The sequence below is a fragment of the Oncorhynchus clarkii genome, chromosome 24, assembly GCF_045791955.1.
Source record: "Oncorhynchus clarkii lewisi isolate Uvic-CL-2024 chromosome 24, UVic_Ocla_1.0, whole genome shotgun sequence".
Classification (NCBI taxonomy): Eukaryota; Metazoa; Chordata; class Actinopteri; order Salmoniformes; family Salmonidae; genus Oncorhynchus; species Oncorhynchus clarkii.
Window position 1 is genome coordinate 4826508 of NC_092170.1, and position 24181 is coordinate 4850688.

At 44.0% G+C, this 24181-nt stretch overlaps 1 protein-coding gene and 1 non-coding gene across 4 annotated transcripts; both read right to left on the bottom strand.

The window, feature by feature from the left end:
• Positions 1–7981: 7981 nt before the first annotated feature.
• trnastop-uca (transfer RNA opal suppressor (anticodon UCA)) lies at positions 7982–8068 on the bottom strand. Its single transcript has one exon. It is a non-coding gene; the product is annotated as a tRNA-Sec (tRNA).
• Positions 8069–9822: 1754 nt separating this feature from the next.
• On the bottom strand, positions 9823–15699 carry LOC139383109 (proton-coupled zinc antiporter SLC30A1-like). Of its 3 annotated transcripts, XM_071127426.1 has the most exons (5): positions 15503–15699; positions 14234–14848; positions 13740–14093; positions 11857–12313; positions 9823–11751 (listed from the first exon to the last, which is right to left on the bottom strand). In XM_071127426.1, the coding sequence occupies exons 2-5, from the start codon at positions 14841–14843 to the stop codon at positions 11439–11441; spliced, it is 1734 nt and encodes a 577-aa protein (XP_070983527.1). In that variant the 5' UTR covers positions 14844–14848; positions 15503–15699; the 3' UTR covers positions 9823–11438. The 3 variants fall into 3 exon arrangements, with proteins under 3 accessions (XP_070983527.1, XP_070983526.1, XP_070983525.1); XM_071127425.1 differs by lacking the exon at positions 15503–15699 and having other exon boundaries at positions 11258–11751; positions 14249–15003; XM_071127424.1 differs by lacking the exon at positions 15503–15699 and having other exon boundaries at positions 11258–11751; positions 14234–15003.
• Positions 15700–24181: the final 8482 nt, after the last annotated feature.

Sequence of the window (24181 nt, forward strand, 5' to 3'; positions counted from 1 at the left end):
GGGTATAATTACCCATTATAAAGAGAAATTATGACAAAATGCATTACAGTCGGCAATGTATTTGTGGGTTCATTCATTTCAAGCATGTTTTGTGCACAAAGGAAGCAGAATTTCTTAAATTGTTTTATTCCAGCACTTTTGGTGAAGATAGACACACGACTGTAAAAAAGAAATCCAAATGATATTTCAGGATCATGTATACATATTCATATATACTAAGACCTAGATTCCCAAACTGTTTTGCACCACAACCCCATTTAGATATCTAAAAATTATTGCTCACCCAACCATGTGAAAACAATTATACAGCATAATTAACAACCAATGTTTACTTTTTTATTGGGGGCAATGATAGTCAATTGAAAAACATTCTAACCGTATTTCTGATTGCCTTCTCAACTCACCATCACATACTTTTAATGTGGGACTATGACAGTCAATTGCAATCTAGTCTGACATAATGTCTCTTATCTCACCAATGAGATGGGTGTGCTTGATGCATGCAGCTTTGGGGCATCTTATGCCGCATTCAAAACAACTAGGAACTGGGAACTTGGAAATCTCCTACTTCCGACTTCAGTGAGTTCAAAATAACTGGGAGCTTGGGAAACAAATTAGCTCCGACGTTTTGAATGTCGTCCAACACGGAATTACAACTCAGGCTTCTTTCTACAGCTCCGACTTTCCGGCAGGAAGATCACCGACGTCAGGATTCAACCTAGTTCCCAGTTGTTTTGAATCCTGCATTAAAGTCAGGGGGCGTGGTCGACATCGCACACCTCATCTCTGCTGTCACATCCAACCTGGATCGATATTTGGTTTTAATGCAGATGAGAGTACTGAATCCAGCTTCACACAGATATGAGCTTGTGAAGAGTACCATGAGTTTTACGGTGCTTTCAAGAGAGCTGCGAACTCGGACAAATATGTCAGTGATCTTCCGGTCGGAAAGTCTGAGCTCTAGAAAGAGTTGGCATTCCGAGTTGGATGACTGTTCAAATGGATTTTTCCATGTCGGAGCTAGTGTTGAACGCACTGAAGTCAGAAGTTGGAGATTTCCGAGTTCTCAGTTCCGAGTTGCTTCGAAGCGGTATTAGTTCTCAGAGGGAGACGGCAGGAACCAAAACTTCTCCATCTTCTCCATGTGTCATTCTGACACATGACAGCTCTATCAACTGTTCAATTTCACTTACCGGCAAGTCAACTGAGCCAGGATCACAGTCAAATGGATTGGGAAGTAGGTCCCAAATATGGAAAGCGAAAATGATCAAATCGTTTTACCTGGAACACGTCTTAGCAATTGTAATTATAGTTTTATCATTATCAAGTGTCAAATGTCCTTTTCTTTACATGTGTTTTTTTCACTTGTCCAGTGTGTGTTTACAGGTGATTTGAATACTTGATAATTCTATTTTTTCACTAGCTTTTTTCAAGTGTCAAATGTCATTTTTTGTACACATGATTTTCTTCACCTTTCCATACCCATCTGTGCAACAGCCCACTATTCGATCCCATGGAATCTGTTTTCGTCAATATAGCCACACAGCACACAGAACATACCCTGTGCCATTTCATGCTTGATGTTAAGATAATGGGCATAATTGCCAACCCAAAGATGACGCTGGTGGGGCACCTATCTAAGATATATTAACAGGTGCATTATGAGTGTCTGATGAGGATGTCGTGACCTGCAACACGAAATACCTGAGTAAAGGATTATGCTTGCATTTTACCAAACTCTTTGCCGTGAGTTATTCACATACACAAAATAACAATAATCGTGAGACAGAACAATATGTCCCTGTGAATAGCATCCTCCAACATGCATAGCGTGTACGTGCACCTCGGCTCTCACAGCTAACATCCATTTGGACAGCATAAGCCTGGTAGATTGCTAGCAATGGCATCAGCTATTTGTTTAATTAACAGTGTTATCTGACAAAGGTATTGATGTGAGTCTCTGTGCCTCTCATAGCCGCGGGAAGTAGTGTGGGTGTAAAAAAGACCGTCCTGCTCCTCTCCTCTCGACCTAACTTCCCCTCACAGTCCCTTCAGCTTCCCTTAAGTCCTGTTAGTTTTGCTGCTCAGCCTACCTAAGTTATCCCCCACCCATTATAGCCCTGCCATTACCAACCAATCAGAGCGGTTGGAAATGTGCATCTGGACACTGCACCCGCCCACTCAGTTCTGAGTGTTATTGCCATCCAAAGGGAGAAGTCACATGTTTCTGAGAACCTTTTATTGTCGACAGTAACCTGAATGTCTGAATGTTGTGCGTGTATCTAAATTCCCACAACAATAAGATTCCAAGTAATTCGGATGACCAAAATCATATGAACATCTTCAAAGGAAACTGTGTGGTGGTGACTATCAAGAGCACAGTGATGGGCCTCAACATCATGTTCTAACCAGACAGCACGATAGAGGACAGAACCAAACCAATCAGTTATAAGTATACTGCGGACGTCAAGTACAGCCCAGACGTTCAGGCCTCTCCAGTCACAGCCAGGTGAGACCTGCCGGTCCCAAGCCTTTAGCCCCACCTGCAAGAACCGTGCTATTTCCGGTCCGAGGGTTCTGCAACCTCCAGACCCTGCCTCAGGGGACCTGCCAGAAGTCACCCCTGATGTTTCCCCTGACCTAGTTGTCCATTTCCCATCCTTCCTGGTAGGGTCAGAGCTCCCTTCCTTCCCGGTAGGGTTACAACTCCCTCCCTTCCCAGTAGGGTTTAAAAGCTCTGTTCTTTGTATCTATAGAGACAGTTATTTTCCCCAATAGTCATTTCCTATAGCCGTTTAGAATGCCTAATACTATTTTTTTATTTATTTAAAAAAAAATATATATATATATATTTTTTTTTAGGCAAGTTGAGAACAACTTCTCATTTACAACTGCGGCCTGGCCAAGATAAAGCAAAGCAGTTCGACACACATAACAACACAGAGTTACACATGGAGTAAAACAAACATACAGTCAATAATACAGTAGAAAAATAAGTCTATATACAATGTGAGCAAATGAGGTGAGATAAGGGAGGTAAGGCAATAAATAGGCCATGGTGGCGAAGTAAATACAATATAGCAATTAAAACACTGGAATGGTAGATTTGACAGTAGATTAGTGTGCAAAGTAGAAATACTGGGGTGCAAAGGAGCTAAATAAATAAATACAGTAGGGGAAGAGGTAGTTGTTTGGGCTATTTATAGATGGGCTATGTACAGGTGCAGTGATCTGTGAGCTGCTCTGACAGCTGGTGCTTAAAGCTAGTGAGCGAGATAAGTGTTTCCAGTTTCAGAGATTTTTGTAGTTCATTCCAGTCATTGGCAGCAGAGAACTGGAAGGAGAGGCGGCCAATTAGGAATTGGGGGTTTGGGGGTGACAAGTGAGATATACCTGCTGGAACGCGTGCTACGGGTGGGTGCAGCTATGGTGACCAGTGAGCTGAGATAAGGCGGGACTTTACCAAGCAGGGTCTTGTAGATGACATGGAGCCAGTGGGTTTGGGGAAGAGTGTGAAGCGAGGGCCAGCCACGAGAGCGTACAGGTCACAGTGGTGGGTAGTATATGGGGCTTTGGTGACAAAACGGATGGCACTGTGATAGACTGCATCCAATTTATTGAGTATGGTATTGGAGGCTATTTTGTAAATGACATCGCCGAAGTCGAGGATCGGTAGGATGGTCAGTTTTACAAGGGTATGTTTGGCAGCATGAATGAAGGATACTTTGTTGCAAAATAGGGAGCCAATTCCAGATTTAACTTTGGATTGGAGATGTTTGATGTGAGTCTGGAAGGAGAGTTTACAGTCTAACCAGACACCTAGGTATTTGTAGTTGTCCACATATTCTAAGTCAGAACCGTCCAGAGTAGTGATGCTGGACGGGCGGGCAGGTGCAGGCAGTGATCGGTTGAAGAGCATGCATTTAGCTTTACTTGTATTTAAGAGCAGTTGGAGGCCACGGAAGGAGAGTTGTATGACATTGAAGCTCGTCTGGAGGGTTGTTAACACAGTGTCCAAAGAAGGGCCAGAAGTATACAGAATGGTGTCGTCTGCATAGAGGTGGATCAGAGACTCACCAGCAGCAAGAGTGACATCATTGATGTATACAGAGAAGAGAGTCGGACCAAGAATTGAACCCTGTGGCACCCTCATAGAGACTGCCAGAGGCCTGGACAACAGGCCCTCCGATTTGACACACTGAACTCTATCAGAGAAGTAGTTGGTGAACCAGGCGAGGCAATCATTTGAGAAACCAAGGCTATCGAGTCTGCCGCTGAGGATGTGGTGATTGACAGAGTCGAAAGCCTTGGCCAGGTCAATGAATACGGCTGCACAGTATTGTTTCTTATCGATGGCGGTTAAGATATCGTTTAGGACCTTGAGCATGGCTGAGGTGCACCCATGACCAGCTCTGAAACCAGATTGCATAGCAGAGAAGGTATGGTGGGATTCAAAATGGTCGGTAATCTGTTTGTTGACTTGGCTTTCAAAGACCTTAGATAGGCAGGGTAGGATAGATATAGGTCTGTAGCAGTTTGGGTCAAGAGTGTCCCCCCCCTTTGAAGAGGGGGATGACCGCAGCTGCTTTCCAATCTTTGGGAATCTCAGACGACACAAAAGAGAGGTTGAACAGGCTAGTAATAGGGGTGGCAACAATTTCGGCGGACAATTTTAGAATTAAAGGGTCCAGATTGTCTTGCCCGGCTGAGTTGTGGGGGTCCAGCTTTTGCAGCTCTTTCAGAACATCAGCTGACTGGATTTGGGAGAAGGAAAAATGGGGAAGGCTTGGGCGAGTTGCTGTGGGGGGTGGAGTGCTGTTGTCCGGGGTAGGGGTGGCCAGGTGGAAAGCATGGCCAGCCGTAGAAACATGCTTATTGAAATTCTCAATTATAGTGGATTTATCGGTGGTGACAGAGTTTCCTATCCTCAGTGCAGTGGGCAGCTGGGAGGAGGTGCTCTTATTCTCCATGGACTTTACAGTGTCCCAGAATTTTTTGAGTTTGTGTTGCAGGAAGCAGCTTTTTGCTTGAAAAATCTAGCCTTGGCTTTTCTAACTGCCTGTGTGTATTGGTTTCTAACTTCCCTAAAAAGTTGCATTTCACGGGGGCTGTTCGATGCTAATGCAGAATGCCACAGGACGTTTTTGTGTTGGTTAAGGGCAGTCAGGTCTGGAGAGAACCAAGGGCTATATCTGTTCCTGGTTCTAAAGTTCTTGAATGGGGCATGCTTATTTAAGATGGTGAGGAAGGCATTTAAAAAAATTGCCAGGCATCCTCTACTGACGGAATGAGGTCGAGATCCTTCCAGGATACCCGAGGCAGGTCGATTAGAAAGGCCTGCTCGCTGAAGTGTTTCAGGGAGCGTTTGATAGTGATGAGTGGAGGTCGTTTGACAGCTGACCCATTACGAATGCAGGCAATGAGGCAGTGATCGCTGAGATCTTGGTTGAAAACAGCAGAGGTGTATTTAGAGGGCAAGTTGGTTAGGATGATATCTATGAGGGTGCCAGTGTTTACGGCTTTGGGGTTGTACCTGGTAGGTTCATTAATAATTTATGTGAGATTGAGGGCATCAAGCTTAGATTGTAGGATGGCTGGGGTGTTAAGCATGTCAGTTTAGGTCACCTGGCAGCACGAGCTCTGAAGATAGATGGGGGGAAATCAGTTCACATATGGTATCAAGAGCACAGCTGGGGGCAGAGGGTGGTCTATAGCAGAGGTGGATTTTTAAAAGTAGAAGTTCAAATTGTTTGGGTACAGACCTGGATAGTAGGACAGAACTCTGCAGGCTATCTCTGCAGTAGATTGCAACACCGCCCCCTTTGGCCGTTCTATCTTGTTTGAAAATGTTGTAGTTAGGGATGGAGATTTCAGAGTTATTGGTGGTCTTACTAAGCCAGGATTCAGACATGGCTAAGACATCCGTGTTGGCAGAGTGTGCTAAAGCAGTGAATAAAACAAACTTAGGGAGGAGGCTTCTAATGTTAACATGCATGAAACCAAGGCTTTTACGTTTACAGAAGTCATCAAAAGAGAGCGCCTGGGGAATAGGAGTGGAGCTAGGCACTGCAGGGCCTGGAACAGAGGAGGAGTAGGATAAGGGTACGGCTAAAAGCCATGAGAATTGGACATCTAGTACGTCCGGAACGGAGAGTAAAAGGAGCAGGTTTCTGGGGGCGATAAAATAGATTCAAGGTATAGTGTACAGACAAAGGTATGGCAGGATGTGAATACAGTGGAGGTGAACCTAGGCATTGAGTGATGATGAAAATAAACTATATTCACAAGTATGGGATAAAATTTCACAACTCTTAATAAAAAACTCAAAACAGATCTTCAAAAAGGCTGTTTATTTTCCAAAAATGTAATCACAATCTCAAGTACAACACACAAATTCACACAGTAACTTTTTCACCAAACCTAATCAGTTTCATCTAGAAATACCTTTCATATAAAATAATTGCTCACAATACTTTTCATATGATTTTCTTCTCATTTGCTTAATTACATTTGACCATCATTTAATCCAACTGTGCTTAATGGATTTTGAGAACTACAGATATAAAATGTGTTTAAAGTATAAACATCTAAATGACATGTATGATACATGATAACCATGCATAATGACTACTTGTTATTGCTAATTGATTTCAATACGGAGCAGGATAGACAGCAAGGGAGAGGAAGAAATCAAATAGCTTGTGGACAAGGGGTCCGTCAAAGAGGTGGGCATGGGCCCCATCAAAGAGGTCAAAGAGGTGGGCATGGGCCCCATCAAAGAGGTCAAAGAGGTGGGCATGGGCCCCGTCAAAGAGGTCAAAGAGGTGGGCATGGGCTCCATCAAAGAGGTCAAAGAGGTGGGAATGAGCCCCATCAAAGAAGTCAAAGAGGTGGGCATGGGCCCCGTCAAAGAGGTGGGCATGGGCCCCGTCAAAGAGGTCAAAGAGGTGGGCATGGGCCCCATCAAAGATGTGGACATCAGAGGGAGGGAGGCAGACGGCAGGGAACTGTTGTGTCTAATGAAGTCTGGGCCGTTGTTGTTGACCATGTGGTAAACACCGGCCTTACCATTGCAGAGGCTGCCAGATAAATTCACCCCAATCTGAGAAGATCAACTGCCAATTCGATCACAAGAACATTTCGCCAAGAAAACCCGTCTGCAGGATATGCACTATACTTTTTTGGGGGGGTATTTTATTAGGATCCCCATTAGCTGTTGCAAAAGCAGCAGCTACTCTTCCTGGGGTCCACACAAAACATGAAACATTACACAGAATGACATAATAAAAAACATCAATAGACAAGAAAAAGCTCAAGGACAGAACTATATACTTTTTTTTAAAAGGCACTCATAGCCTACATATCAATACTTTACTATTACATTTACAGTAAATTACATTCTAACACATTCGCAAAACATGTTACAGTATTCTGGTGGAAACGGTGAAAGCCAGGAATGACATGCGGCTGTCGGAAATGACGCTGGCCCATTGAGGAGAACGTTGACACGCCCACCTCTTTTGAAGAGGCACCAGGTATCTACGAAACACATTTTTTCTGGTGCCTTTTGAGAGAAACAACGACCGGGTGGAACAACTGGGGTCCGAGTATGTTCAGGTACATCACTATATAGTGTATTACTGTTACTATTTGATGCACATGCTATGCAACTTACTTCACAATATCATATTGGAACTGTACTATAAAAATAACTAACCAAAATATATTTTTAGAGAGTGATGGTGCTTGATGCTTGTTCAACCTGGCCAAAACTCAGGACTGTGGGCAGAAGCTCACTGTCCAAGTGCCTGGACAACGTGGGAGGAAATGTGGTAAGACGTAGGAGGCCCATCCACAATTTGTACCTCCAAGAACACAATTACGTTTCGTTTGCTGCGTAGTATATATATACCAGCGACTATATATCGTACGAACAATTGTTGGTGATCAAAGTCCATTACATTTGAATGTTGATAAATTACGCCCGAAAGGTGGAATTGAACCACTCTGCCGCTAAGCAGCTACAGGTTTGAAGCCTGCACCCCGGACCACCGAGGGTCATCCGGGCATTTGAATGAGAGTTCGCAGTGCCTATATACACCTGAGGGTGTACATAAGTGTTTCAGTGTCGGTGACAAAATGTTGTGGTAAAAGCAACCGTATTGTTTAGTATAAGGAATGTACGTTTTTCTACAATGAAAATCTCAAGCATTTTAGTGACTGTATATTGAAAGAAACACAGAAATTAAACGAAGTTTCTTGTTAAGGGAGGGCTTTTCGAAAGAATGCAAAATTGATAAGATTTGATTGGCTGGTTGATAACAAAAGGGGTGGAGTGTTTATATTGCGCATCCAGGGTCACCATCAAATAATGGCTGGTCCCTGGCTCTGACCCCATTCTCCGAGTGTGTCTAAGGCACAGGAGGCTGCTGTGTTCATAATGTACAGTTCATAATAATGTATGGAACGGAGTAAATGGAATGTTATCAAATACATGGAAACCAGCTCATAGGCCAACAGGCAACCTTCCAAGTGCCTGCACAATGTGGGGGAAAACATTTCTGTGTGCGCAGCTATCTCTTAAGATGGTTTGGTGTGCCACCCTCCTTCCATGGATGAGGCATGCGACAACATCAACGCAGACCAATGTCAAGCTTGGATTCACCATGGCAAAAGGTTTTTCTCAAGGTGCATGAACAATGAGGACATTCACTGTGATGTGGATGAGAATTTATGGCCAAATGCTCAAGACAGGCTTGATGCAAATTAATGTGTGCTAAATTATTATTATTTTTTTAAATTCATTAATCAATTTTACATTTCATTTCTTACATTTGATTACAGATAGTATACTTATTTTGTAGAGGATGTTTTCATTGATCACACCTTTGATTACACATTGGATATATACAGTACTTTATTATGGAAATGATAGATTTTCTGTCAATTTTGTTGGGTAATATAAGTGTATTGCCTAATGTGAAAACTGAACTGTAATTTACAGTACTGTACCATATTACTTTCAGCACTTCTAAGGGTGATTTGAAACACATATCTTACATTTGCTAGTGGATTAACTGGTAGTTAAAGCGACTACATTGAAAAGATATCATTATGTTGTGTTTTGGAGACTTCTTAGGGTTAGCCCCCTTTATTTCAAATTTCACCTAAAATGACATATCCAAATCTAACTGCCTGTAGCTCAGGACCTGAAGCAAGGATATGCATATTCTTGGTACCATTTGAAAGGAAACACTTTGAAGTTTGTGGAAATGTGAATTGAATGTAGGAGAATATAACGCAATAGATCACCATCTTTGAAATGCAACAGAAAGGTCCCACACCGAGCCAGCACTCTGGTTGTAATTCCGTGTATGAGCAAAGTTGAAGTATGAGCCAACTACATGACATTCAGTGCGAAGTCACCCAGGTACATTTGGGCAAATTGTGAAGGAGACATTCACATTACATTTTTTTGCAAGAATATCATCAAATCTGTTTACTTGGACTTTGATTTAGCTTTTCCAGTATTAGTAGCCATATTATAAGTTCAACATTTGCAAAACACCCAGTTTTCATAACTTTATAACTCTACATATTCTTATGATTTTTGTCCAAAAGGAAAAGGCTTGCTGTCGCACAAGGTTAGCAGCTACATTTTGCGACAGATACGGCCGCATCATCGGCGTGCCATGAAGGCGTCGCTCTCTGACCAAATTTAGTGTCCTATAGGATATACTACACCCCTAGTAGATAATGTTGTGTTTCCGTCCCTTACAATCAAAGCATAGTGTGCCTGTACCTCAATGCACTGCCTTTTAATTAAATGTAAAAATCTTTATTTAGCAATTAACTCCATTAATTACTGTGATTGTTTGACAGCCCTAAATATTTTACACATTCAATGTGCACAAAAAGTGAATGATTAGACATACTTTGTCATTAATGTGCAATAATGGCAGTGAAAATACACTACCATTCAAAAGTTTGGGGTCACTTAGAAATGTCCTTGTTTTTTAAAGAAAAGCACATTTTTTGTCCATTAAAATAACATCAAGTTGATTAGAAATACAGTGTAGACATTGTTAAATGTTAGTACCCGCAAAACACCAGTCTCAACATCCACAGTGAAGAGGCGACTCCGGGATGTTGGCCTTGTAGGCAGAGTTCCTCTGTCCAGTGTCTGTGTTCTTTTGCACATCTTAATCTTTTCTTTTTATTGGCCAGTCTGAGATATGGCTTTTTCTTTGCAATGCTGCCTAGAAGGCCAGCATCCCGAAGTCACCTCTTCAGTCTTGACGTTGTGACTGGTGTTTTGCGGGTACTATTATAATGAAGCTGCCAGTTGAGGACTTGTGAGGTGTCTGTTTCTCAAACTAGAGACTAATGTACTCGTCCTCTTGCTCAGTTGTGCACTGGGGCCTCCCACTCCTCTTTCGATTCTGGTTAGTTTCTTGGAAATTTCCCGCATGGAATAGCCTTCATTTCTCAGAACAAGAATAGACTGACGAGTTTCAGAAGAAAATTCTGTGTTTCTGGCCATTTTGAGCCTGTAATCGAACCCACAAATGCTGATGCTCCAGATACTCAACTAGTCTAAAGGACAGTTTTATTGCTTCTTTAAACAGAACAGTTTTCAGCTGTGCTAACATGATTGCAAAAGGGTTTTCTAATGATCAATCAGCCTTTTAAAATGATAAACTTGGATGATCTAACACAACGTGCCATTGGAACACAGGAGTGATGGTTGCTGATAATGGGCCTCTGTACGCCTATGTAGAAATTCCATAGAAAAATCAGCCATTTCCAGCTACAATAGTCATTTACAACATTAACAATGTCAACTGTATTTCTGATCAAATTGATGTTATTTTAATGGACAATTGTAGGCTTTTCTTTCAAAAACAAGGACATTTCTAAGTGACCCCAAACTTTTGAACGGTAGTGTATGTTGAAATGGCATTATTGAATAAACACTTAATTAGGTGAGTGACTTGGCTTACAATCTACTGTATCTTTGGTATGGCACCGTGTTAATACAATGAAATACAATCCCAACATAATGTAGTACATACATACATACAGTAGATACAGTACACATACAGGCCCTTTCTGAGTACCCGTAGGAATGCTGTTTATTATCCCACCCCATCCCAAAATACACACACGCATGATGACTACTGGGATTTCTACTCTTTACCTGAGCCTAATTCTTACATTAGGCTATCTAGCTCTCTAAAAGTACCTCAATGACATGGGGACAGAAGTCTTTAAGAATATTCTGACAATAATAATGAATTCTATTCAATCCCCAAGCTGAATCTTAATTGCCAAAAGTGGTTTGCTCCACTTCAGGCCTCTCACATCAGTTTCATATGAAGGAAAGGATGCAAGGAGCACACTCTACATTACTGAGATACATCCTAGAGGTCCTTCCCTCAAAGAAAGGTGTTCTCGATGATCAGCACGTGAGGCTCCTCCTCAGTTTCCCCAGCAGGGGGTGCCAGTGGCTCTGCAGGCCCTTCCTCCAGAGGAGCACAGCACATCTTCCCAGCACAGCCCTTCCCACAGGCCAGGCTGCAGGCGAGGTGTGAGGGCATCTCCCTATGGATGATGGCGGGGTTGGTGCCGTTGTTATCCAGGTTGCCGTTGGCTGTGGGAGTAGAGAGGAGGAACTCTGGTTGTACGGTGCAGCAGCTCACACCTACACTCTGCAGCACCTTGGTGACCCCCGACAACAAATCACCACACCTGTGGGAATAGATGCATATTGAGTTAACTATATTTACTGTCCATCCAAAACCATTTCCCCATCAGCAACATGCATTGTATTGTACTACAAAAACAGACACAAACCTGTGTATCTGGAACCCAGCGTGGCAGTGGACATGTACAGACGCCACCAGGCAGCTCTCTGTCAGCTGCCACACATGGAGGTCGTGCACCGCCTGCACCCCTGGCACACTGGCGATCCGCCGGCCCAGATCAGACACACACACCTGGGGCGGGACGGCCTGGAGCAGCAGCCAACCGTAGCGGCACACCTGGGGCAGAGTGGTGGCCAGCAGCACCCCCACAGCCACCATGGAGAAGCCAGGGTCCAGGTAGACGAAATGGCCACAGGCCCCAGAGCCATGCATGCAGTCTGGGCCCAGTAGTAGCAAGGTAAGTCCGTTGGTGAGTGCCAGGATGGAGCCTAGCAGTGCCTGAGTGAGGGCGATGAGGGATGGGAGACAGGAGGGAAGTTGGACCCTGAGGCTTGTAGGGCTTTCTGACTTTAGGGCTGAGGCTGTGGTGGGGTCTGTCTGATTTTCTGAGGAGGAGACAGGATAAAAAGAGGGTAAGGCAGGAAGAACTGAACAAATCTGAAATTATGTAATAATTAGTCTGTCTGCCACCCATGAAATGGCTTAACTTGATTAGTATAAACATTGAAAAACACCTGTTTCACTTAGAGATTCTCCGGTACTTTTGGTTACTTTTTACCCAGTAGTTCTGAAAGTAGTGTTAACGAGACAAGTGGTCCCGGAAAATGTGCAGATAAGTGCACCATGTCATTATTCTCTCCGTCGTGCTGCTGTGTGTGTGCATCTTGCTAGCCGTCACTCATATAGCAAGGGGCTGAAGCTCATTGGTTGAAATCGAATTGCTGGGGGGCTGGCCCAGATGGGGGGAAATGGCACAGCACAGGTTCCAGAAAAACAGTTGCTTCCAAACTAGTGATTTTGTGCCTAATTGAGGTAAGTAAATTTGATCATAGATTATGCATTTATGAAGTACACATTGACACTTCCAGCCCACTTCAAAAAAAAGTAGTTGCCAAAGTTCTGGAGCATGTCTTTAAAGTCAAAGGGTTTGACAGCAATGCTGCATAAAATTCAAGTCTGTTCGGAACAGGTCTTTGATGTCCCAATACCTTGGCATCTGGCCTATGAACTGATATATAAAACAACAATTGACACATCAATTAGCTCATTTCAATTTAAACTATTATATAAAATACTTGCTATAAAAAGAATGCTCAATATGTAGGGCATTGAACAGTCTGACCGGGGCAGCCACGAGGAAACAGAATAAATAGGGCATCTTTTCTAGTGCTGTCCATCGGTGGAGCACTTCTGTGATGGTTATGTCATAATATCCGGGTTCAGATGGACCTGCAAGATATTGTTGGGGGATCTGAAAAATCATGATCAGTCAATGGGAAATATCATTATAGTCTTGGGTAATGTATTTATTTTATAGGGAAATATCGGTAAACATTTTAAAAATAGGGAGGTTCAAGACCCTCGTAAGACATCACAGTAAAATGGGGAGATGCTATTTCCTTTTGCAATACAAAATGGTATTTTGCTGGGAAAGATGGGTTAATCTGTGGACATCGGAGGGTTGGAGTTTGCAGAAAAAGGAAATGAGGGATATACAGGTATGCATAATTATTTAACTACATGTACTGTACATGAGTGAAAATAGCTGTATGTCGCAGTACAAGCATTGTTGTCTGATAGTTTACTCCAATCAGGGGATGGGGTGTAGCCTTCCCCACCCCCATAAAATAAGTGGATAGTCTTTGACCATGTCTCGACTCCCTAGTCCTCCTTTTGATTTGTTGTTTAAATTCCAGACTAGGACAGATAAGACCACAAAATGCAACATGGTCCCCAAGCATAGAAATTACTCATCTACCAAATAGTAAAATGTACTGCCAAGGTCAAAGACAGGAAGATACCATTCCTCACCTCTGTGTCCCATGCAGGCCCTATACTTAGACACTTCAGAGTGGAGGTCCTTTGGATGACAGACACTGGCCACTGGATGTGGGAAGCTGCTTGGTGTCTCTGAAGTTGTGCAGTCTGCAGGGAGTGTGTGTGCTCCGTGGCAGTGGTCTGAAAGGGGACCCTGAGGGGCCACGGTATGGAGTGGGGATGTCTGGGATGGGTGCGGAGTATCACTGTCAGGGTTCAGGACACTGGAGGTCCCAGGGTTACAGAGTACAAGTGTTCCATCTTGGAAGGCACCATCTAGAGATGTAGGGGGGTTACTGATGTAATTCTCTCCCCCCACTGCATTGCTGTCTTTGGTCTGGACCTTGACTGTGGTGTGTTGGAAAGAATGGAAAAACAAACAGATGCTCATTGCTTATATTCTACTGAACCTACTATAATAATGCAGAACTTGTACACAATTCCCTCCCACACAGACATTAATATTAAAAGCAAAGAATGCACTGTGCCTTTTCCATTCACACCAAGGACAGAGCTCTCCTCCCCCTCCCAGGCAGCTCTAGTCTTGGTCCCAAGCCAGCTGCCCCAGCTGAGCGCCAGCACCAGGAGGTTGTAGAGCAGGCTGACAGCCCCCATCACCGTGGCCAAAAGAGGGCGCTGTATAGGGTGGGGCTGCAGGGTGTGGCTGAGGATCTCTAGAGAGACAGAGAGACACAAGGCAGCCAGCAGAAGAGCTGAGATCAGAGCCCCCAGGGGCTGGACCCTCGCCCCACTGTAGGACAGGCCACACAGGGAGGCCACAGGGGCGAGGGGTCTGGGGAACACACCGGAGGTGGCTGGGGAATATGGGGGAGTTTTGACAGGTGACTGAGTGGGGGTGGAGGTGTTGGGGGTGGAGAGAGAGGAGGCAGGTGGGGGTTTTGGGGAACCTCTGCCCAGGGTGGGTTGAGGAAGAGCCATGTGCATGAGGATGAAAAGGGTGTGGAAGACATCCACCATGGTGATGAGGGAGTTACAGAGGCGGCTGACAATGATCTCGCACAGTAGGAGCAGGAAGGTCAGGACCAGCATGCATCTGTGTAGGGAACTGTCATGGGGGAGCCCCAACCTGCTCGCCATCTCACCTGCCCGAGGATACAGGCACACGAAAAAGTCAAATGTCATGCTCGATATTGGTGGAGCAGCCCATCAGATGCAAGTTAATGTAAAAATGACATAAAGGTCTGTAAAAGCCAGGACTTCCTATCAATGACCACTGCTGCAAAGGTTATTTGGTTACCCAAAGTACAATATACACTCCAATTCTCCTATGGGACAACCCTTTTAGGTTCTAGATAGCACCTTTTTTTCTAAGACTGCACTGATAGAAACAAACAAACCAGGCACCTTCTTTAACCTTTAGTATTAGCCTGTCTGCCCAGTGCCATAAATGGACAAATTTGATTTGAAATGTATCAAAGGAGCTTTAGCATGTCTCTTGTTCAGTGGAATGTGTTACCTTGCAATGGTCCCAACCAAACTCACTAATACTCCAGCCTAGCTGATCCTAAAAAGTCACATAGGAATTCATGTTTCACAGCATGAATAACCTGCTTGGCACGCGTGCACACACACACACTACCATATGAATTTACCAATATGTCAATATGCTCCAAATTCAGAGCACTTAAATGTAGGCTAGTCTGACAGATGAAAAAAAAACTCCCTGGCAAATGGTTTGCCACTATCACTTTTTAATGGTAGGAGTTAATAATATTATTGTTTTAGAGTTTCTTTACCTTTGATGAACGGTAGATCACAAGCGTCAAATAATCACCCGGTAAATGGCGGTGAGATAATACATGCACATTTGCGCGCCGAATTAAGACATTTCTTCACGTGTTCTGTGCTCTGTTATTCTCCCTCTCCCTCTCTCTCTCTCGTTCTCTTTCTCTCCCACGCCCACCAAACTCCCAGGTTATAATCGCTGTCATGTGAGGTGATTCGCTCTCATCATCCTCCTCATTTATCCGCTGTCCCATTCCCTTGTGGGGGTCAAGAGGAAAGCCCACCCATTTAACCCTTTTACTGACCACACTTCAGGAAAAGATGATTCCGAGTGAAAATAATTTAAACCTGAGCAAAGATGATACTATGCTGAACAACAATATAAACGCAACATGCAAAAACGTGAACGATTTTATTCAGTTACAGTTCATGCAAGGAAATCAAGTCAATTTAAATAAAATGATTAGGGCCTAATCTATGGATTTCCCATGACTGGTCAGGGGCGCAGCCACCCACAAAAGGGCTTTATTACAGACAGAAATACTCTTCAGTTTCATGAGCTGTCCAGGTGGCTGGTCTCTGGCAACAGACCCGGGGGACATTTCTGTAGTCAGCATACCAATTGCAGCATTGTGTTGTGTGACAAAACTGCACATTTGAGTGGCCTTTTGTTGTTCCCAGCACAAGGTGCTCCTGTGTAATGATGTTTAATCAGCTTCTTGATATGCCAAACCTGTCAAGTGGATTGACTGTCTTGGCAAAGGAGAAATGCTCACTAACGGGGATGTGAACAAATTTGTACACAAAATTTGAGACATAAGCTTTTTGTGTGTATGGAACATTTCTGGGCTCTTTTATTTCAGCTCATGAAACATGGGACCAACACTTTACATGTTGTGCTTCATATTTTTGTTCAGTATATGCACATAGTATCAATAAGAATAAATATAACATTTAAAAAAACTGAAATATCAAATGACATAAGTATTCAGACCCTTTACTCAGTACTTTGTTGTAGCACTTTTGGCAGTGATTACAGCCTCAAGTCTTCTTGGATATGACGCTACATGCTTGGCACACCTGTATTTGGGGAGTTTCTCCCATTCTTCTCTGCAGATCCTTCTCAAGATCTGTCAGGTTGGAAGGGGAGCATCGCTGCAAAGCTATTTTCAAGTCTCTCCAGAGATGTTCGGTCAGGTTCAAGTCCAAGCTCTGGTTGGGTCACTCAAGGACATTCAGACTTGTCCCGAAGCCACTCCTGCGTTGTCTTGGCTGTGTGCTTAGAGTCGTTGTCCTGTTGGAAGGTGAACCTTCACCCCAGTCTGAGGTCCGGAGCGCTCTGGAGCATCAAGGCTCTCTTTGTACTTTTCTCCATTCATCTTTCCCTCGATCCTGACTAGTCTCCCTGCCGCTGAAAAACATCCCCACAGCATGATGCTGCTGTTGGGTGGTCCTTCGCATGGGGTGATTTAAGTTTCCTTCAACAATCAGTCTTCCAGATAGATGACACAGACACAGGAACGTTGGTATAAAACTTTCAAGTAAAATGCAGTCGCAGACAGATTCACATACAGAATACCTCCGTAGTCTACAGTAAAGATCTGTGTGGCGAAACAACCCTCCTTATACTAGTTGGTGCGGACAACCTACCGCCAATCATATTGTTGCATTGGATTAGATACAAAGTATCTAAGAAGAGAAAAACATGTCTAGACTGTGGTTTGTCACTCTGCTATCTCGGCATTGAGGCTGCGTGACTATCAGCAGGTGCAGACCATTCGCAGTCCGAGAACTAAAGCAGTACATCTCCATTACCCAGTACTTTTTCATCATTGCACATTGCAAGCATACAAAGGTTATCACATATATACAATAATCATGGCACCAATTGCTCAGTTTGGCTGGGCAGACCAGCTCTAGGAAGAGTCTTGGTAGTTCCTAACTTCCATTTAAGAATGAGGGAAGCCACTGTGTTCTTCATTGAGGCAGACATTTTTTGGTACCCTTCCCAAGATCTGTGCCTCAACACAATCCTGTCTCGGAGCACTGTTGACAATTCCTTCGACCTCATGGCTTGGTTTTTACTCTGACATGCACCATCAACTGTGGGACCTTATATAGACAGGGGTGTGTGTGTCTCCAAATCATGTCCAACCAATTTAATTTACCAGAGGTGGACTGCAAACAAGTTGTAGAAACATCTCAAGGATGATCAATGCAAGCAGGATGCCGAGTTCAATTTCAAGTCACATTTCATAGCAAAGGGTCTGAATACTTATATAAAGCACGTTTATCATTTGAATAATTTGCAAAGAATTCTGAACACCTGTTTTCACTTTATCATTAAGGGGTATTGTGTGTTTTTATTTAATCCATTTTAGAATAAAACTAACGTTACAAAATGTGGAAAAAGTCAAGGGGTCTGAATACTTTCCAAAGGCACTCTGTTCGATTACGGTGCCAGAGCCCCATCTCTGACAGCTCCCTGCCTAAGTGCAGAAGCTTGGTGCAGTCCAGTGGACAGTGAGCCAACAGGCTAGATGAGGGTTGACACCATGGAAAAGTCCCTTTTCTCTCTTATACCAACACGCCTGCACATTCCTCAGGCCCTGCTAAGCCCAAGGAAAGGCCTGGCAAGGAAACATTTGATCACTTGCCACTGTCCTTTGAAAAAACAACAACACTCCTTTAAAAAAGGTTAAATTGCTGGTTCCTACAGATTTTGTGACCCTTTGATGAAAAAGAGGATAAAGGTACGAGTGACATCAGCCAGAGTAGCAGATAATTAGTAACGCTTCTCCTCATATACATTCCCAGGTTACAGCTGCTCTTTCAGCATCACAGGCACACGCTCTCCAGCGGTTGGTTGATTATGCAACTCGCATAATATTACAAGACATAACATCAACATCTAATGTGGAGTATTTGTTCATCTATCAGCCTACAAAATATATTATCCCACATAGAATCAACAGGTGCTGGGAAGGCTACGGGACATCTGTGGATGTGCATAATTTCCCTCTTATGAGCATCAGATGTTGAAAAGACATCTTGTGCTCACTGGGCATGTCATCACCGTTATGACAGTGATGTTTGGGTATGTTGTCCGGATGCCAAAGGGAATCACTAGCCAGAACGGACACACAAGACAATGAGCCTGGTCTGTCCACTGACTCCCAAATAGTTTAATAGCTAACACTGCTGACCCATAACTTTCCAAGACATCCACATTGGTTTATTAACTAGACACCAGATTGTTGACCTCCGGTTTCACTCAGTCTGCTGGAACAGAAAACTAGAGCAGAGTGTCAACCACAACACTAGTGCTCAACACAGCTGAGAAACACGGTTGACACCGTGCAGGTTTGCCCATTGGGTTTTCTGTCGTACAAATGCTACACAATTTTTCACCAAGACACCTGTGGAAAATACAGTAAATAACAAATCAAATGTAATTTGTAAAGCACTTTTCATGACAGAAACTCTAACAAGGGAAAATAAATATAGATACAATAAAAACAGTGGGCAAGCAATCTAGGTTTTGAGAAAGTCTGTAAAAGTGGGTTTTAAAGCCCCCCCGTGGACAGAGCAGGTCTCAGATGGTCAGGGAGAGCATTCTATAGGTGAGGGGCAAGGGAGCATGAAGGCTTTGTCCCCCATAGTTTGGAGACGTGCATATGAACCTAGCTGTAAAGAAGAGTCAGGCAAGGTAACAAACATGAAACCAAGAGACACGGGAAATGAGGAAATCCTTAATTTCAACCAACGTTATACACAAATCCCATAAAAACTTTTACCACAAATAAAGAAAAACAAGTGACACTTCACCTCCGTAGATAGTTTAGAAGAGCACATTATGAGACGTAGGTGAAGCTACAAAACACCACAGGTCACAATGTTGCACAGCCATTGCTTATATGATTCACCTCAACAGCCTGCCTGTGCGCTAAAGACAACACCAATGTATTTCAGGTGAGATGTACTGGGAGCTGAAACCCACTGCATTACTTATAGGTTTACTGAAATGAAAGGTAAAATGGGGAAGCTGAGAAAAGCAGACTTAGAACTGAAGGTCGCGTTTTAATTAGATTTCAGTGTTGCTTTCATTGTGGATTTAAGCCAATTCATGGGTGGCAGTTTGGGCTGGGGAAAAGTAGAACAAAGGAAATACTTGCATAGATACACTAGGAAAAGGGAAACAAAACATGAAAGAAAAAGAGTTCTTAAATGTTAACATGGCTATTGAGGTTTTTTTAAATTCCAGGTTCTGCCCTTAGTCTCTCTATCCAATCAAGTCACACGAGTCTACTGTACAGAAAGAGAATGGAATGAAGGATCATTCCATTTTTATCCACTATATAGTTTCACTTCTGAAGTTTGTTTAAGGCTTTCTCTAGCCCCCTCTCCTTTCCTCTCTCTAGCTCATGATCATTCAAGCGGCTGGGGGTGGGAGGGTGGGGTTGGATTAGTATTGGCTGGAATTCCTTCAGAACAGAATTAGTAATATAAAGAGAACAGACCCCCCCCCCCCCCCCCACATACACACAATACCCTCGCCCCATGAGCCCGTCTCAGGGGGTCCGGTGAACCGCCTCACCCCTCAACGTACCATCTTAACATGGTCACATTTTGGAAAGTTAAGACTGAACCTGCCATCTCCTGAAATCTGATTTAAAAGACAAACCTTTTGAGTCTTGACATAACAGAGAATATAAATATCCATACCAGAATAGTACTGAATGCTTGGCCAAGATGCCACTTTATACTTCAAGTATGCCATGTCGTTGTAGTACGCAATCGCTGATCCGAGTGGTCTCTCTGTTGTTTTTAGAACCATCTCTATCAGTACACATGTCCAATGGACAAAAAAAAAGATATTCGATAAAAAAAAACAATGGCAAGCAACCAAAACAGCATATACAGTGACATATCCAGTTCTCTCAATACTTCCCTTGAAAGGTGAAAGGTCACATATTGCACAGAGGGGTCACTAGCCTGACCAAACTATCCCCGTCAGCTCTTGTACTGTGCCTTGGACTGGTATGCGAATCAGACTTCCACTATTGTTATTGTAGTTCCAGATTGTGTAATAATGGCCCCGGAGGGGATGGCTGACGTTTTAAGGGCTCCTAACCAGCTGTTTGTTTTTTCGCATTGTGGAACTAATTTTGTACACAATGTTGCTGCTACCGTCTCTTATGACCGAAAAGAGCTTCTGGACATCAGAACAGCGATTACTCACCTCGGAAGAAGATGATTTTCTTTAATGAGTCCGACGCGAAGGATATACTGGTTTGTCAAGACAAGGCCCAAATCCCCATCAGCGTGAAGAAAAGACGGAGGAAAAGGGGAAGGGGTGCTTTGTAAGAGTTCGCCGAAGAGTAGGTAAACCACCACTACCCTCCGTACAATCATTGGAAAACAAACTGGACGAGCTACGATTAAGACTATCCTACCAACGGGACATTAGTATGAAGTGCTTTGAAAGGCTGGTCATGGCTCACAACACCATCATGCCGGAAACCCTAGACCCACTCCAACTCGCATAACGCGCAAACAGCTCCACAGATGACGCAATCTCAATGGAACTTCACACTGCCATTTATCACCTGGACAAAAGGAACACCTATGTGAGAATGCTGTTCATTGACTACAGCTCAGCGTTCAACACCATAGTGCCACAAAGCTTATAACTAACTTAAGGACCCTGGGACTAAACACCTCCTTCTGCAACTGGATTCAGGACTTCCCGACGAGCCACCCCCAGGTGATAAGGTTAGGCAACAACACATCTGCCATGCTGATCCTCAACACCGGGGGCCCCTCAGGGGTGCGTGCTTAGTCCCCTCCTGTACTCCCTGTTCAGTCAAGACTGCTTGGCAAAGCACGACTCCAACACCATCATTAAGTTCGCTGATGACACAAGTGGTAGGCCTGATCACCGACAGGACATCCTATTGGGAGGTGTTCAGAGACCTGGCAGTGTGGTGCCAGGACTAAATACCTCTCCCTCATTGTGAGCAAGACAAAGGAGCTGATCGTGGACTATAGGAAAAAGAGGGCCGAACAGGCCCCCATTAACATCGTCAGGGCTGAAGTGGAGCGGGTCGTTAGTTTCAAGTTCCTTGGTGTCCACATCACGTAAGAACATTCATATAAATGTATCAACAAATATACACAGGCAGTTAGGAAAGCTAAGGCTAGCTTTATCAAGCAGAAATTTGAATCCTGTAGCACAAACTAAAAACACTAAAGTCCATGGAGAATAAGAGCACCTCCTCCCAGCTTCCCACTACACTGAGGCTAGGAAACACTGTCACCAGCAATAAATCCACTATAATTGAGAATTTCAATAAGCATTTCTCTAAGGCTGGCCATGCTTTCCACCTGGCTACCCCTACCCCGATCAACAGCCCTCCACCCCCCACAGCAACTCGCCCAAAACTCCCCCACTTCTCCTTCACCCAAATAGCTGATGTTCTGAAAGAGCTGCAAAATCTGGACCCCTACAAATCAGGCTAGACAATCTGGACCCTCTCTCTCTAAAATTATCTGCAGAAATTGTTGCAACCCGTATTACTAGCCTGTTCAACCTCTCTTTCGTATCGCCTGAGATTCATAAAGATTGGAAAGCTGCCGCGGTCATCCACCTCTTCAAAGGGGGAGAACTCTGGAACCAGACTGCTACAGAACTATATGTATTCTACCCTGCCTTTCTAAAGGTCTTTGAAAACCAAGTTAACAAAACAGATAACCGACCCTTTCGAATCCCACCGTACCTTCTCCGCTATGCAATCTGGTTTCAGAGCTGGTCATGGGTGCACCTCAGCCACGCTCAAGGTCCTAAACGATGTCATAACCGCCATCGATAAGAGACATTACTGTGCAGCCGTATTCATCGACATGGCCAAGGCTTTTGACTCTCTCAATCACAACAGTCTTATTGGCAGACTCAACAGCCTTGGTCTCTCAAACGATTGACTCGCCTGGTTCACCAACTACTTCTCTGATAGAGTTCAGTGTGTCAAATCGGAGGGCCTGTTGTCCGGACTTCTGGCTGTCTCTGGGGGTGCCACAGGGTTCAATTCTCAGGGCGACTCTCTTCTCTGTATACATCAATGATGTCGCTCTTGCTGCTGGTGATTCTTTGATCCACCTCTACATAGACGGCACCATTCTGTATACCTCTGGCCCTTCTTTGGACACTGTTAACTAACCTCCAAACGAGCTTCAATACCATACAACTCTCCTTCCGTGGCCTCCAACTGCTCTGAAATGCAAGTAAAACTAAATGCATGCTCTTCAACCGATCGCTGCCCACACCTGCCCGCCCTGAATGCAGTCTATCACAGTGCCATCTGTTTTGTCACCAAAGCCCCATATACTACCCACCACGGTGACCTGTATGCTCTTGTTGGCTGGCACTTGCTTCATATTTGTCGCCACACCCACTGGCTCCAGGTCATCTACAAGTCTCTGCTAGGTAAAGCCCCGCCTTATCTCAGCTCACTGGTCACCATAGCAGCACCCACCCGTAGCACGCGCCCCAGCATAAATATCTCACTGGTCACACCCAAAGCCCATTCTTCCTTTGGCCGCCTCTCCTTCCAGTTCTCTGCTGCCAGTGACTGGAACAAACTGCAAAAATCACTAAAGCTGGAGACTCTTACCTCCCTCACTATCTTTAAGTACCAGCTGACAGAGCAGCTCACAGACCACTGCACCTGTACATAGCTCATCTGTAAATAGCCCATCCAATCTACCTCATTCCCATACTGTATTTATTTATTTATCTTGCTCCTTTGCACCCCAGTATCTCTACTTGCACATTCATCTTCTGCACATTCTACCATTCTAGTGTTTAATTGCTATATTGTAATTACTTCGCCACCATGGCCTATTTATTGCCTTACCTCTCTTATCCTACCTCATATGCACATGTTGTATATAGATTTTTCTACTGTATTATTGATTGTCTCTTTGTTTATTCCATGTGTAACTGTTGTTGTACGTGTCAAACTGCTTTGCTTCATCTTGGCCAGGTCGCAGTTGCAAATGAGAACTTTCTCAACTAGCCTACCGGGTTAAATAAAGGTTAGAAAGAAAAAAAGGGCAATGACAACACATTTTCCCCCTCAGGAGACTGAAAAGATCCCCAGATCCTCAAAACGTTATACAGCTGCACCAGAGAGCATCCTGACCGGTTGCATCGTCGCCTGGTATGGTAACTGCTCGGCATCTGACCGTAAGGCACTAGAGGGTAGTGCGAACGGCCCAGTACATCACTGGTGCCAAGCTTCCTGACATCCAGGACCTTTATACTAGGTGTGTCAGAGGAAGGCCCCAAAAATGGTCAGACTCCAGTCACCCAAGTCAGACTGTTCTCTCTGCTACTGCATGGCAAGCCGTACCGCAGCGCCAAGTCTAGTACCTAAAGGCTCCTTAACAGCTTAACAGCTTAACTCCTTAACAGTCCCCAAGCAATAAGACTGCTGAACAAATGGCCACCGGTACTATTTACAAAATTTGTACAATGTAGGTTCGAAACCTCTTGTAACAGGCCTATGAAACACTAACAATGGCCTCCTACAAATACCTATTTTATTAACTTGAGAGTCTCTATAAAACTGTTGTGCTGTGACATTGTCAGTTAAAGCCATGCCATTTCCTTCCTCTTATAGAAAGCCTTT